At 47.7% G+C, this 15,172-nt stretch overlaps 1 protein-coding gene across 1 annotated transcript; it reads left to right on the forward strand.

The window, feature by feature from the left end:
- Nucleotides 1–4,681: 4,681 nt before the first annotated feature.
- LOC146356417 (uncharacterized) lies at nucleotides 4,682–6,376 on the forward strand. Its single transcript, XM_084832620.1, has one exon. The coding sequence runs from the start codon at nucleotides 4,704–4,706 to the stop codon at nucleotides 5,985–5,987; it is 1,284 nt and encodes a 427-aa protein (XP_084688746.1). The 5' UTR covers nucleotides 4,682–4,703; the 3' UTR covers nucleotides 5,988–6,376.
- Nucleotides 6,377–15,172: the final 8,796 nt, after the last annotated feature.

Here is a 15,172-nt window from a genome sequence, read left to right on the forward strand (position 1 = left end):
GGCAGAATCGGGAAGTAGAGAGGATATTTTGAATGTTGTGGAAAAAGTTGCGGATGTATATTCGCCCCCTCTTTTGAGATCTACAGCCAGAAAGGGCTCATATGAGTGCAAGATGACAAAGGTGGGAAGACAGCTCCCCCTGCGGGAAGTAGTCGGCCCTAACGGAAGGGCTCTTGTTTATGTGCCATTCACTACATCTGACCTGTTTAATTGGAGGTATCAGAACCCCTCCTTAAGGGAGGATCCTCAGAAGATGTACAGGCTGTTTGAATCTATTTTCCGAAGTCATAATCCTACCTGGGGAGATGTGCAAACCATGTTAAATGAACTTTTAACTCCAGATGAAAAGCGGATGGTAGAAACACAAGCCTTAAGGCAAGCCCAGACTGAGAACGGAGCCGGTGGACCGCTCCCAGCCCAGGCATTGCCAGATCGGGAGCCGGGTTGGCAGGCTGGGTCAGAGGAGCTGATCCGCTACAGGCGGCTCATTTTACATGGAGTTCAAACTGCAGTCCCCAAGACTACAAATTTAAGCAAACTATATGAAGTCCAGCAGGGACTGACTGAGGACCCTAGTGCATACCTGCAGAGATTGTTTGATGCATTCCGTCAGTATAGTGATATTAACCCTGATGCTCAAGAGAATTTAAGGATGGTTAACATGATGTTTATTGCTCAAGCAGCGACGGACATTAAGAGAAAGTTGCAGAAAACTGATGGGGCAGCAGCAATGTCTCTGCCCCAGTTGATGGAGATTGCTTATAAGGTGTTTGTGAATCGTGAGAAAGTAGAGAAGAAGGAAGCAGATAAGAAGGGCAGACAGAACGCAGCTTTGATTGCAATGGCAATCACAGGGCAAGTCCCTGATTGGGCAGATAAAGGTTTGAAGAAGGATTTTGGAAAACAGAGAAAGCTGCATTTGGGAAGAGATGAATGCGCTTACTGTAAAGAGAAGGGACACTGGCGAAAAGACTGCCCAAAGCGAAAGGGGGAGAAGAGGGGGGCAATGGTGGCCATGGAAGGAGAAGGATCAGATTGACGGGGACCAGGGTCCGAGACCTCCACCCTGAAGAGCTGCCTGGCTCTGAAGGACCCTCTGGTTACAATAAGGGTGGAGGGAAAAGAAATAATGGGACTTATTGACACTGGAGCAACTTATTCCATGCTGCCAGAAGCACAAAAGCCACAAATTAATAAAGATAAAACCGTAATAATTGAAGGGATCGAAGGCCAACCCACTAAGGTCCCTTATACTTTTCCCCTTCTCACGAAGGTTGGAAGTTGTCATTTGGAGCATGAATTTGTTGTGTCTGAAAGGTGCCCAGTTGCACTTCTTGGACGGGACTTGTTGACAAAGTTACAAGCAGAAATTTTTTTTCGAGATGACAGGATGGTTGTTAGGTTGCCAAAGCAACAAGGATCTAACTATCAAATGTGTTTGCAAGTTTATGTGGATGAGAGCATGCGACAAACAGCAGATCACTACTGGGCAGCCGATGTGGCAAAAAGGGCCCCAGAAGATGTATGGGCAGGGAAGACTCCTGCAAGAGCAAAGTTTGTTAAGCCTGTGCAGATCAACCTTAAGCCTGGAGCTCAACCAGTAAAGATTAGACAATATCCCTTGTCACTAGAAGTCAGAAGGGGACTGAAACCTTTGATTGAAAAGTTTAAACGATATGGCTGGTTAAAAGAAGGAACTTCACCCTTTAATACTCCTATAATTGGGGTGAAGAAACCCCCCCCAAACCTGGAAAGGGGATTGAGTTCCGCTTAGTCCAAGACTTAAGGTCCGTCAACAATATTATCAGCGCAGATCATCCTGTGGTTCCAAACCCACACACCATTATAACCCAAATTCCCAAAGAAGCCAGATGGTTTTCAGTATTGGACTTAAAAGATGCGTTCTTTTCAATCCCTTTACATAAGGAAAGTCAGAAAATATTTGCATTTGAATGGGAAGATCCCGATACCCATATTAAGGTTCAGCTCTTGTGGACCGTCCTTCCGCAGGGACTGACCATGAGCCCAACAATCTTCATGGGTGCATTGCAGAATGACCTGAGGCAATGGAAAGAGGACCGGCCGTGGGTATCCTTGCTTCAATATTCAGATGACCTTCTTCTGGCCACCCAGACAGAGGACTCATGTGCTGAAGCGACTATCTCCCTCCTGCAAGAATTGAACTTGAAAGGCTATAAAGTGTCAAGAGAAAAGGCTCAGATTTGCCAGACCCATGTCACCTTCTTGGGCTACCTGATTCAGAAGGGAACCAGAGACCTGAGCACTGCTCGGTTGGACGTCATACAGAAGACACCGAGGCCTAAAGACCCTCGAGAGTTGCGAGCCTTCCTTGGGCTCACTGGGTTTTGTAGAATGTGGATACCTGATTATGGGGGGAAGGCGAAGCCCCTGTATGAAGCTTTGACAAAGGAAAATATCATCCACTGGAAATGGACAAATGAAATGGAAAAGGCTTTTCTTGAGCTGAAGCAAGCCTTGGTGTCGCCACCCGCTCTGGCCTTACCAGATCCCAACAAACCGTACCGGCTCTATGTACATGAAAATAAAGGAGTGGCATCAGGGGTTTTGACCCAAAGGACAGGTCCTTCCTGGAGACCTGTAGGATACTACTCCAAGACTCTGGATCCAACTGCAAAGGGATGGCCTGCTTGCTTGAGGGCTGTGGCAGCAACTGCGCTTTTAGTGGAAGAAGCCCAGAAAATTGCCATGGGAGCAGATATGGAGGTGCATACTCCTCATGGCGTACCTCAGATCTTGGGAAGCAATGGAGATAAATTTTTGAATCCGTCACACCAGTCACGCTATGAGATTTTCCTGCTTTCAAGCCCAGGACTCACATATAAGAAGAGCAATCTTTTGAATCCTGCCACCTTGCTCCCTAAGCCAGATCTAAATTGTCATGACTGTTTAGAGATTTTGAGTCATGTGACTCTAATCAGGCCTGACCTCACTGATTCCTTATTACCAAAGCCAGACCTTGAGGTGTTTGTAGATGGCTCCAGCTGTGTGATAGAAGGAAAAAGATACACAGGATGTGCAGTAGTAACTCTCGAGAAGGCCTTATGGAAAGAGCGTCTTCCCAGCCATTGGTCAGCACAAGCAGCAGAACTAACAGCTTTGACCCGAGCCCTAGAAATAGGAGAAGGAAAGAAAATAAATATCTTTACAGATTCGCGATACGCTTTCAGCACAGTACATGCAAATGGAGTGCTGTGGAAAGAAAGGGGCTTCATTACTGCTTCAGGACAGAGGATTGCAAATGGATCCCAGATCATGAAACTTTTAGATGCCCTGATGAAGCCAAAAGAAGTCGCTGTGATGCACGTGAAGGCGCATGGGAAGAGTGCCAATCCCGAAGAAAGAAGAGGCAATGCTTTGGCAGATAAGGCTGCAAAGGAAGCCGCACGGATGGGAGGTGAGGAGGTGCATTATGAAGGAGCCCTAATCCCATATTTGAGTACAGATTTAGTTCCGATCTACTCTCCAGCTGAGCATGAAAGAGCTCTTGAATACAAGGCAAAGCAAACTGAAGATGGATGGTGGGTAGTCCCAGGAGGCAAAGTGTTCATACCCAAGCCTCTCTTGAGTTTAATAGTGAGAGACTTGCACCAGGCTACACATTTAGGAGGAACTGCAATGGGGGATTTGCTTGTGAGACACATTGTGGCCCCAGGATTGTATGTTGAGACCCAGAGAGCGGTGGCTAACTGTCATTTGTGCCTCAAAAATAACCCAAAGATGTCCAAACCCCCAACTCAAATGGGAGGTCGCCCATGGGCTTACTATCCTTTCCAAAGACTTCAGATTGATTTTTCAGAGTTGCCCCGGACTCATGGATATCGATACTTATTAGTAATAGTAGACCAATTGACTGGGTGGGTTGAGGCTTACCCCACTCGCACAGCCACTGCACAAATAGTAGCCAAGATCCTGTTAAAAGAAGTAGTGCCTAGGTTCTTGTTACCTGAAGAAATTGAATCGGATCAGGGACCCCATTTTGTTGGACGGGTGACGCAAGCAGTGGCTCAGGCACTACAAATCAGCTGGAAACTACACTCCCCTTGGAGGCCTCAATCTTCAGGTCAAGTTGAGAGGATGAATCGCACCCTAAAGTCAATGCTTACTAAAATTTGCTCAGAGACTAAGTTGAAGTGGCCACAGGCCTTGCCAATCGCCTTAACTCGAATACGGTGCACCCCCAGGGGAAGTATTAAATTGACACCCTTTGAAATGTTATATGGACGCCCACCTCGGATATTACCTATGGCTGATAGTTTAAATGTAAACTTAGAAGTATGGGCTTTAGAGATCCAAAAATATGTTACTGCTTTGCAGTCTGTTTTGTCTTGTCTTCACAGGTTTGCAGCACCATATCAATCCTTGCCTTTGGATGCTCCAGTGCATAATTTCAGTCCTGGTGATTGGGTGTTGATCCGGTCCTGGAAAGATGAACCACTTACTGAGAAGTGGAAGGGTCCATTCCAGGTTCTACTCACCACTCACACGGCTGTAAAAGTCGCTGGAGGAAAGAAGTGGATCCATCACACCCGCATAAAGGCATCACCTGCACCAGAGAGGGTCACACCGGAAGCTGACCCACCTGAAGGCCACCGTTGGAGCAGCAAACCACTAGAGGGACTAAAGTATTTGTTCAGGAGAGAGCAGTCTCCTGATGCTTAAACATGCATGTTACTCTTTCCTTCTTAAGTCTAGTTGTTTTAACACTTCCTACTCAGATGAAAGGAAACTGGTTTAAGAGACATGCTGAGCATATGTTTAAGCAAAACGGGGAGAATTCTATTCTTTACTATGAGCACCCATCAACTGTCAGAGACTTCACTTTGTTGCCTGCCTTGATCAGAGAACCGCAGGTAATAGTTGGAGCTCTACAGAAAGAGGGTACTCTCTTCTCGAGAGTCCCTGATGAATTGAGCAAAACTGAGTTTCGAAAGTTCAAATTCCAGACTTACACCAGGGGAATGTGTTTTTGTTGTCAACATTCTGGTGCTTGGAATAATAAAACCCTTAATTATAACAAGGCTAAACCTCTTCTAGATGGGTTGAGAAATTATTCACAGTGCACTGATAGGTTTTGGCTTTGGGGAAGTTTTAATTCCTCCTATTCTTCTTCCATTAATCTCGGTGACACTGATTTTGGCAGTCTATACCCCGAGTACCCTATGTTCTCTCCCAATTATTCTGGGATAGGTAGCATATGCTCAGGTTGGCAGATGAGAGATCCCAATCTGTGGTTTTTCTTCAATGGATGGGCTACCAATTACCACCCTGGAAATTACCAGTGTGTAGGGGTTGGGTATCTCACCATCCCGGTACAAGTGGTGAAAACTCCATCTAGAAGGAAAAAGAAAGAGGTTGGAGGGATGGGGCAACTTGTAGGACAGATGGGTAAGAACTGTGATGATACTGTAATAATTGGAAAACAACTGTCAGATTCAGAACCAAACAGGGTAGGGGGTGGGCTAGTTACGGGATTGCTTACCCTGGGTTCATACCCAGGAATTATTGCACAAGAAAATAGAAGAAGCATCCTAGGCCTCACTTGCCATTTAGAAAAGACCATCAATGCCACAGCCATAATGGTAAGGGCCATGCAATCTGAAATTGAAGATCTCAGCCAGCTGGTGGCCCAGTATCGGTTTGTTTTAGATTATCTCTTAGCACGCCAAGGTGGCTTCTGCACCCTAGTAAAGCAAGGGTGTAGAGTAAAGTTCCATGATTTAAACAAAACCATAGAAGATGAAATCGCCAAACTACAAGATATGATTGGACAGAATTATTCAGGAACAAGTGATCCTTGGTTATGGTTGACTTCCTGGCTCCCTGATTTTGCATGGTTAAAACAACTTGTAATCAACGCAGTTTTGTTTGTTATGATACTATTGATGATGGTTTGTGCCTTTAAGTGTGTAGTCCACTGTTGGACCAAGGAGAGGTATGGGATTTAAGAAAAGCCTTTTGAGGGGGGAGTGTTATAGAAATTTCAGTTGTTGTATGTCTGTTATACTATGATTTTATAAGCTAAACTATGTCTATTCTACCTCAGTGTGAGACTGCTATGCTAGACAAAGACACAGCGCCTTATCAGAAACTCGGGAATGCCAAGAATGTGTTTACTAGGGTACAAGGCTACCTCTCTGCGCATGCCTAAATATGTAAAAGGTGCTGTCTGTTTTTTGTTTCCCGCTCAGCTAGACAAAGAGATTAGTACAGCGCAGGCGTAAGACAGCCCCCAAAGGTCTTGCCTATATAAACTTTTGAATCACATCACTTGATTGTAACCTTTGATGGAGCGTTAGCACCAAGGGTTGCCTTATTCTGCAGAATAAAATCGTGTTGGACCAGATCTCTGCCTCCTCTCGTTCTTGGTAAATGAATTAGAAGGTCTACCAGGGAAAAAGAACACAATTTTTGCAACACCTCTGCATGAGGAAGCAGCCTAGGGCAAACAGGGGGCTGGGGGATGATTGTGGGTTAGGAAGCCTATCTCGGGGTAGGAGAGCAGCCATGGGCAAAGGGGGGTCTGGGGATGATGGGTGGGAGCAGAGGACTACCCCAGGGTAAGGAAGCAGCATAGGGCAAATGGGGGGCTGGGGATGATGGCTGGGGGAGAGACAGTTGACCTCAGGGAAAGGCAGCAGCAGTAGGGGAACAAGGGTGTGATTGGTGTGGGGAATTGGTGACAGGGGGATCTGCTCTTCTCCAAATGGAGCACTGATGTACTTCCTCACTTTCAGATGAAGAATGGATTCAGAAAGGTGGGGTTTCCTCAGACCATTGTGGCTCTGAAAGGGTGTCACATGGCGATTGTCTTACTGATAAAGCAGTGTGATGACTTTGTTAACCAGAAAACATTCTACTCCATCCTCTACCAAGGAGTAACTGACCACACCGGACACTTCATTGATACAGAGGTGGGCTAGAGTGGAAAGAATCGTGATGCTTTCATGTTCTGGAACTCTGCCCTGTTTGAAACCATGGAGGCTGGCGTCTTGGTGCCCAGGAACCCCACCATCAACATGAATGGGGTTGAGGTCTCACCCCTGATAGTGGCTGATAGTGCCTACTGGATCTGGATCTGGCTCGTGAAACCCTACAGAGGACATCTGGACCAGCACAAGGCACATTTCAACTACTGCCATGGGTGGGTGTGCAATGTGGTGGAGGGGGCATTTGGCAGGCTGAAGAGCCACTGGAGGTCCCTCACCACAAGGCTGGAGATCGCAGAGGAGAATGTGACATCTGTCGTTGTCTCCTGCATTATTCTCCACAACATCTGCATGCAGTTGAGATGGCCACTTTGGGTGCTGAGCTTGAGAACTCAAAGGGGCTTCCCTTGGAGTAAGGCAGCAGCCTGGCTGGGAAAGGGGCTTGGGCAAGTGGGAAGAGGGAAGCAAAGGCAGGGGCATATATTGTGGAGAACTGTGGGTGGGGATGGCAAAATTTAGGTTGCAATGTGAAGGCAAACTTAGGGGTATCCCCCACAGAATGTCCAATGTCCAATGAGTAGGGATGTATGGATTCCCGACCGTCTGTTCCGGTGGGGAATCCGTGGGGTGTGTGTGTGATCGGTTCCTCCCTCCCGGAATTCTCGCGGAGCGGCTCACCTGACTTCACCTCACCTGACCTCACCGGACCTGACCTCACCTCACCTCACCTCCACAGACAATAAACAGAAAAGATGGAGGATTTCCATGGACTTTGAGACTCAGCCCCAGCGAAAGAAAGCCTCGGGTCACAGAGAAAATGCCTATATCATAAAAAGGGTAAAGCCGTTCGCGTTCTTCCATTTCCGATTTACAAATTTCATTTCGTGATTATTTTCATAAAATAAAAAAAGGGGTCCGCATGAGCTCTGGTCTGGGTCAACCAGGCCACCCCATTCCGAGGAGGATTCCGAGGACCGGGTTTGTCAGAATTCAACCCCATTTAAAATTAGTGTGGAATTCTCTGACATCCCTACCAATGAGTTCCTCCACATGCAACCGCCTTTTCCCAAACACCGTATGATTTAAACCCCTAAATCACAATAGTGCATTAGCAACCTTTTGCAGGACCGGAGCAACTACTTCTACCCCTGAATGGAGTGCAAAGCTTTATCGCAAGTGCAACATCACTTTCCCGATATACAGAAATGATGCTTCCTTAGTATACACAGTGGATAATGCCTTACACGGAGAGACTCCCCTGCATGAGCATGCCAAACCAGGCTTGTGAAAATGCACTATCTAGCTTTAGCGACCCCCACCCCTCCAGTCTCCCCAGGGTGAGGTGGTGATTCCTACGGAAGGACCTGTTGTCCCATGTCAGATAGAGCGACTTCTGCAGGTTGCTGAAAGCCAGTTTGTTCCCTGTTTCTAACTCAAGTAGCCCTTAGAAGTCACTGAATCGCTGTGTCTAGGGATGTACGGCAGTCCCTTGCCTTTTTGATTCTCGGTGGGGGAGAGGCGCTCCACACCTCCCCCCAAAATCCTAATCCGGCCAGCTCTGCTCCGTGGAGATTCTGCAGAGCCGCCAGCTGGGGGCCGCCAGCAGCCAGACATCCGGCCTCTGGGCAGCCTGCAGGGAAAAAAAAAAAAAGCGTACGCAAATGGCGGCGGCTACGGCCACCAACATTTGCATTCCCTTTTTAGCCTACGTAAATATTTACGTAAGCTATTACGCCGAAAAAAAAGGGGAACGCAAATAGCGTAGTGGGCGCCATTTGCATTCCTTTTTTCCCCCCGCCATTTTAGCCTACATAAAAATTTATGTAGGCTAAAACAGAGAAAACAAGGGAATGCAAATGGCGGCCGCCATAGCCACCGCCATTTGCGTATGCTGTTTTTTTTTTTTAGCTTGCCATGATAGGCTACGTAAATACTTATGTAGCCTATCATGGCATCTGCAGGGAGGCAAAAGGTGTCCCTGCATTAGCCATGATAGGCTACGTAATTATTTATGTAGCCTATCACAGCTATCATGAGGAAGCGAATGGCAAGTCAGTGTGGATGGCAGCAGGTAAGTGCTCTATTTCGCGAGCCTTTCGTGGGGGGGCGGGGGGGGCTTTGTTCCACCACAGATTTCGGGGGGGCGAATGCACTGGCATTTGGCCTCACTGAGATCCATGGCGGAATTCTCTGACATCCCTATTTAAGATTGGGAAAGGAGTACGGCAGGCTTATATACTCTCACGCTACCTATTCAACCTGTACGTAAAACACATCATGTCACGTGCTGGGCTTGATGAAGCCAAGGCTGGAGTGAAAATCGCTGGAAAAAACATTAATAATCTCAGATATGTAGATGATACCACTTTGATGGCTGAAAACGAGGAGGAGCTGAGGAACTTCATGATGAAGGTGAAATAAGAAAGTGCAAAAGCTGGGTTGCAGTTAAACCTCAAAAAACAAGATTATGGCAACCAGCTTGATTGATAACTGGCAAATAGAGGGAGAAAACATGTAGGCAGTGACACAGACTTTGACTTTCTAGGCGCAAAGATTACTGCAGATGCTCACTGCAGCCAGGAAATCAGAAGATGTTTACTTCTTGGGAGGAGAGCAATGACAAATTTTGATAACATAGTGAAGATCAGAGACATCACACTGACAACAAAGGTCCGCATAGTTAAAGCAATGGTATTCCCCGTAGTAATCTATGGCTGCGAGAGCTGGACCGTAAGGAAGGCAGAAAGAAGATAGATGCTTTTGAACTTTGGTGCTGGAGGAAAATTCTGAGAGTGCCTTGGACTGCGAGAAGATCAAACCAGTCCATCCTCCAGGAAAGAAAGCCAGACTGCTCACTTGAGGGGATGATATTAAAGGCAAAACTGAAGTACTTTGGCCACATCATGAGAAGACAGGATACCCTGGAGAAGATGCTGATGCTAGGGAAAGTGGAAGGCAAAAGGAAGAGGGGCCGACCAAGGGCAAGATGGAGGGATGATATTCTGGAGGTGACGGACTCGACCTTGGGGGAGCTGGGGGTGGCGACGGCCGACAGGAATCTCTGGCATGGGATGGTCCATGAAGTCACGAAGAGTCGGAAGCGACTGACTGATTAAACAACAACAAAAAAGGCAGCATAGCAGCTCCGTTTGACTCAGGGATGCGCCTGATCTCGTCTGATCTCAGATGCTAAGCAGGGTCAGCCCTGGTTAGGACTTGGTTGGGAGACCGCCTGGGAATCATGCTTCCTGCACTGAGCAGGGGGTTGGACTCGATGGTCTTGTAGGCCCCTTCCAACCCTATGATTCTGTGAAGCTAGACTGCTGCCAGTACTCCAGTGTTTTCAGAGGAATTCTGTCTGCCATGTCTACTCCTTTTGTTACGGAATGTGACCTCAGAAAAGGGTACTACATGACACTACACAGATTGAGACACAAGCATAGGGGCTAGGGGCTAGGGAGACTTTAAAGCTTTTCTCCCCACACTGTAGACATGATCTGGATCACCTCCTCCCCCTGCCCACCCCCTCTGCCTCCAAGGTGCATTGCCAAAATGGCATCCGTTTGTAATGCAGATGGGGCAAAGCCATAAAGCCCCAAATTAGGGTCCTGGTCCATAGGAGGTCCGATGAGCTCAGTGTTGAGTAAAACAAGAAAACACCTAGGAACATCTTTAAAGTAACATGAAGTTTGACCCTCGGAGAATTCGGGAGAGCTGAGGATAAAATGCACAGGTGTAGGGAGCAGAAGGATCAGGACCTCACACCAGCTTCCTGAAAGCAGAAATGCAGCACATGGGCCCCAATCCAAAGAGGTGGAGGGAACAGAAGGATCCAATGTCACAAACCACATTGTTTATACCAGAAATGCAGCACAAGGGCCCTGATCCTTGCTCTTAATTTCTGTTCGGTGGGAAAAGGGCATGCAAGGATTGTGTCTCTCACTAAGGGTATATTCACATGTTAGTGAACACACTCTATGTATGCTCATTAGGATGGTGGTGAGAATCCAGCCCTACTCAGTCATTCTCATCATGTGTAAGCTCTGCATGTGAGGAAGGGCAGCTGAGTTCACCAGATCCACCCCCTCCCTTGCCGTTCTGGTGACTTTCCACATTGGGTGGGTGACTGTCTGCAGAGGACAACCTCCTCTATGCATGGACATTCTCCCCAAGGACCCATCTCCCTGGGGGATTTACGATATCATGGGACATCACATTCCCACTCCCCGCAGCAACTGTGTCTTTTTATGCCGGAAAATCCACATTTTTGCAAAGTCATTTTGTGATGGACTTTCCTGTCATACCGGCTTCAGTGCAGTTTGGGAGTCTGTGTGACTTCAGCTAGCGATCCTGCCTTCGGCCTGCTGGGGGGAACAGCGCTGATAGGAGGAAGGGCAAGTTGCGTCATAAGCACTTTCCCGGAGGTGAGCACCAGCGAAGGACCGTGCTTGGTTTTCCCCTCAATGAGCCTTAACGGCCTGCTAAACATGTCTGCTCAGAGTCAGGCTGCCGCACCTCTGGCGGATGTGAGTTGGCAGGGGGAATCTTCCTTGGAAGGAGGAGCAGCAGAGCAAAGTCCACCGGGGATGGGTGGCAGGAAGAGGGGGAGAGAAAGAGACGGCAGCCACTTGACCCTACAAGCAGCTGGCCCCTTGCTTTAAAAAATTAAAATCTGCCAGTTTGGGCCTCAAAGACCAAGGGAAACTGGGAGTGCATGGAGGGCAGGTTGTAAACAAGCATAATGTCTGATATTGCACACTATCATCACTGATCACAGGGCATATAGGGCAGTGGCATCTACTATGCTATTTGCGGCTGTATTCGTTCCTCAGCGATATGGTAATGGCAGCTGCCATTACCGTATCACCATTCTCCGGCAATATGGAGCCAGCATGCAACTCTGCAGAATCACTGCAGAGAGGAGCTGGATCCTGAGGATTCCAGGGGAAGGAATGGATCGCCTCCCCCCACGGGCATATTCCCCATGGACCCGAAGGTAGGGAATCTGCCCATCCCTAACAGGAGCTGCAGTTTGGAATGCCTGCAGAGGAATGTTTCCTAGGAGAATAAAACAAAGGTATGATTGGTGTAATGCCTATGAATTGCCCTCCATATTAAGGCCATTTGGAATATGACTTCTGATTCTGCAGGTAGGGATGGCAGAGAATTCCACCACGGATTCCAGTGCGGCCGGATTCTTTAGAATCTCTGCCCCCCTGGAATCCATGGCGGAATGGCCTCCTGCCCCCCCCCCGCTGAATCCCCCTGGGATGGCACTTACCTGGGGCGGATGCAGCGGATGGGGCGGTGGTGGTTCCGGCGGTGGCAGCTCCGGCGGCAGCGGCTCTGGTGGCGGCGGCTCTGGTGGCTGGTCTCCTAGCCAGCCGCGGCAGGGCTGCTGCCGCCGCCATTGCCGTCTTTGCAGCCGTGATAGGCTACATAAGAATTTACGTAGCCTATCATGGCTAACCTCAAAAAAAAAAATGCAGCGTATGCAAATGGCGGCGGCTACGGCAGCCACCATTTGCGTTCCCTATTTTTCGCCGATTTATCTTACATAAATATTTACTTAAGATAAATTGGCAGGAAAAAAAGGGAAACATAAATAGCGTAGTGGATGCTATTTGCATTCCTTTATTTTTCACCGTTCTAGCCTACATAAATATTTACCACGGGGGACAATTCACCCCCCAGATGCATGTTACCTCCAGTATAAGAGGCACTATGCCGACGTACACCAGTTGCTGGGGGATGTGGGAGAAGGGTACTGTTGCACTCCTGTCCTGCTCTGGATTTCACATGGGTACTGGTTGGCCACTATGGGAAAAGAATGCTGGACTAGATGGACCCTTGGTGTGATCCAGTATGGCTCTCCTTATGTTCTTTTGATCTCCTTATGATGTTACCCAACCCTGAGCGAAAGGCACACCTTTTCTGCTCATATTGTCAATCCATCGCTGAAATACCTGAATGAGGCTCTAGCAAACAGTTTCAGGAACAGAGTTGTGTGTGGGAGGGCTAAATATTTCCTGTATGGTGGGCTCACTTGAGGAAAGGAGCAAGTTCAACTTACATTTAGTGGTGTCTTCAACTCTACCATAACACTGTATTTTGTGTGAGTGAAAGCTTAGCATTCGCTCCGATGGGGGAAAGAACGGGAGTACCCTTGGGATGCTGTTGTTTTCAGATTGGGTGGAGTAGCTTGGTTTCCACTGACAAGGAACCCCGTGTTTGGCAAGCCACACAAAGGATGGCTGCACCAAAAGGGATCCTTCAGGAATTTTGGCAACCCATCTCAACATATACCCTGCACCTATCAAAGTGACATGTATTTTCTTAGATACTAATAATTCCTGGTAAACAATTATATGATCTCTATTTTGTTTGTTTGTTTAATTATTTATTTACATTAAAAAACAAGGTATGAACATTAAAGCAAAACGAGAACTGTGCAGAATGAAACCATATTAAAAACCAGCACCAGAATGAAACGAAACCATATGATATCCTAAAACAACCACCACCACCACCATGCTAAACACTAGGCTTTTCCTTTCCTCGCTAGATGAGTTATGGCTTTGCTGCAGATGTTCTTAATGATAAAACAGAATTCCCTTTTGTCTACCGGATGGCCCCAAGGGAAGAAACCCAGTACCCGGGGATCGTCCAGCTCCTCCTCTTTTTCGGATGGAGGTGGATTGGACTTTATGCTCCCGACACCAACAATGGAGAGAGATTCATGAGCGCCTTGACACCCCTCGTAATCAGTCATGGGATTTGTGTTGCCTTCTCAAAAAGACTACCACGAAATGTTGTGTACCAAATGTCCGGGAATTAACTACCGGTCATGTGGCCAACAGTCAAAGTAATGGTTTTCTATGTGGACTCTCACTATGGCTTTCTTCCAATGATCCGTATACAAAGAGCACTTGAAATGAAACAAACTGGGGCAAAACTCTGGATCACAACAACTATCCAGGACATGGACATGATTTTGTCTGATAAGCCTGATTTCTTCCCATTCCTCCATGGCTCTTTATCCTCCATAATGAAGATCCCCAAAGGGACAAAATATGAGTACTACGAACCATTTTCTTTGGTTACTGCATGGTTTTGGGAAACAGCCTTTCACTGTTTCTATTCACAGCATGTGTTATCCAAGAGAAGCTGGATGAGATGCACAGAGAACGAGCAACTGGACATGCTGCCCCAGGAGGAGATGGGGAGAGCCCTGTCTCAAGACAGCTTCAGTACGTACAACAGTGTCCAAGCTGTGGCACATGCCTTAGATGCTGCACATTCATCCCAATCAAAACGGATGTTGATGGTGGGGGAAGGAGGCAGGCTGGAACATCAGAGGCTGCAGCCATGGCAGGTAATCCCTTCTCCTTTTGCAAAAATAACACCAGTAGAGGCTGGTGGCACCTATTTCAGTGGGGCTGTGGATCCACTCTTCAGTCACTCGGTTTCAGTCACAACCAGTCCAACCTCTAAAGGAGCTATCCAAAGTGCTCAGCCCTGTCCCAAAATGGGTTCTAAACCTTGGATAGCTCCTGTAGAGTTCTGACTGAAACCCTGTGCAGATTCACAGCCCCATTGAAATAGGTCCTACCAGCTGCCACTGACGGCCTCAAGTGGCGCAAGATTCAGGATGGAAATGACTGTGCATGTGTTGTTGTTGTTCAGTCGTTCAGTCATGTCCAACTGTTCATGTCCCCATGGAACATAGCATGCCAGGCCTTCCTGTCCTGCGCTCTCTCCCGGAGGGTGCTCAAGTCCTAGGGATGTACGAAAGTCACTTAGCTTTTATGAAATTTGATTAGCGGTGGGGGGGAGGGAATCCGTCCCTCCCCCTGAAATTGTGGCCAGGGGGGAGGCGCCCCGTCCCTCCCGCCACGAATCCTGGCCGGCCGGGTCTGCAAATGGCAGCGGCCGTAGCCGCCGCCATTTGCGTCCCTGCAGTCAGCCGTGATAGGCTACGTAAATGTTTACGTAGCCTATCACGGCTGAGATAAAACAAAAAAAAACACGTGCGTATGCAAATGGCGGCGCCCATGGGCACCGCCATTTGCGTTCCATATTTTTGCACGTCTAGTCCACATAAACATTTACGTAGACTACGGTAAAAATAAGGGGAACGAAAATAGCGCAGACGCTATGCTATTTGCGTTCCCCTTATTTTCACCATAGTCTACGTAAATGAT

Source organism: Heloderma suspectum, chromosome 2 (assembly GCF_057233095.1).
Source record: "Heloderma suspectum isolate Gila_16-S chromosome 2, 16-S_ref, whole genome shotgun sequence".
Lineage (NCBI taxonomy): Eukaryota > Metazoa > Chordata > Lepidosauria > Squamata > Helodermatidae > Heloderma > Heloderma suspectum.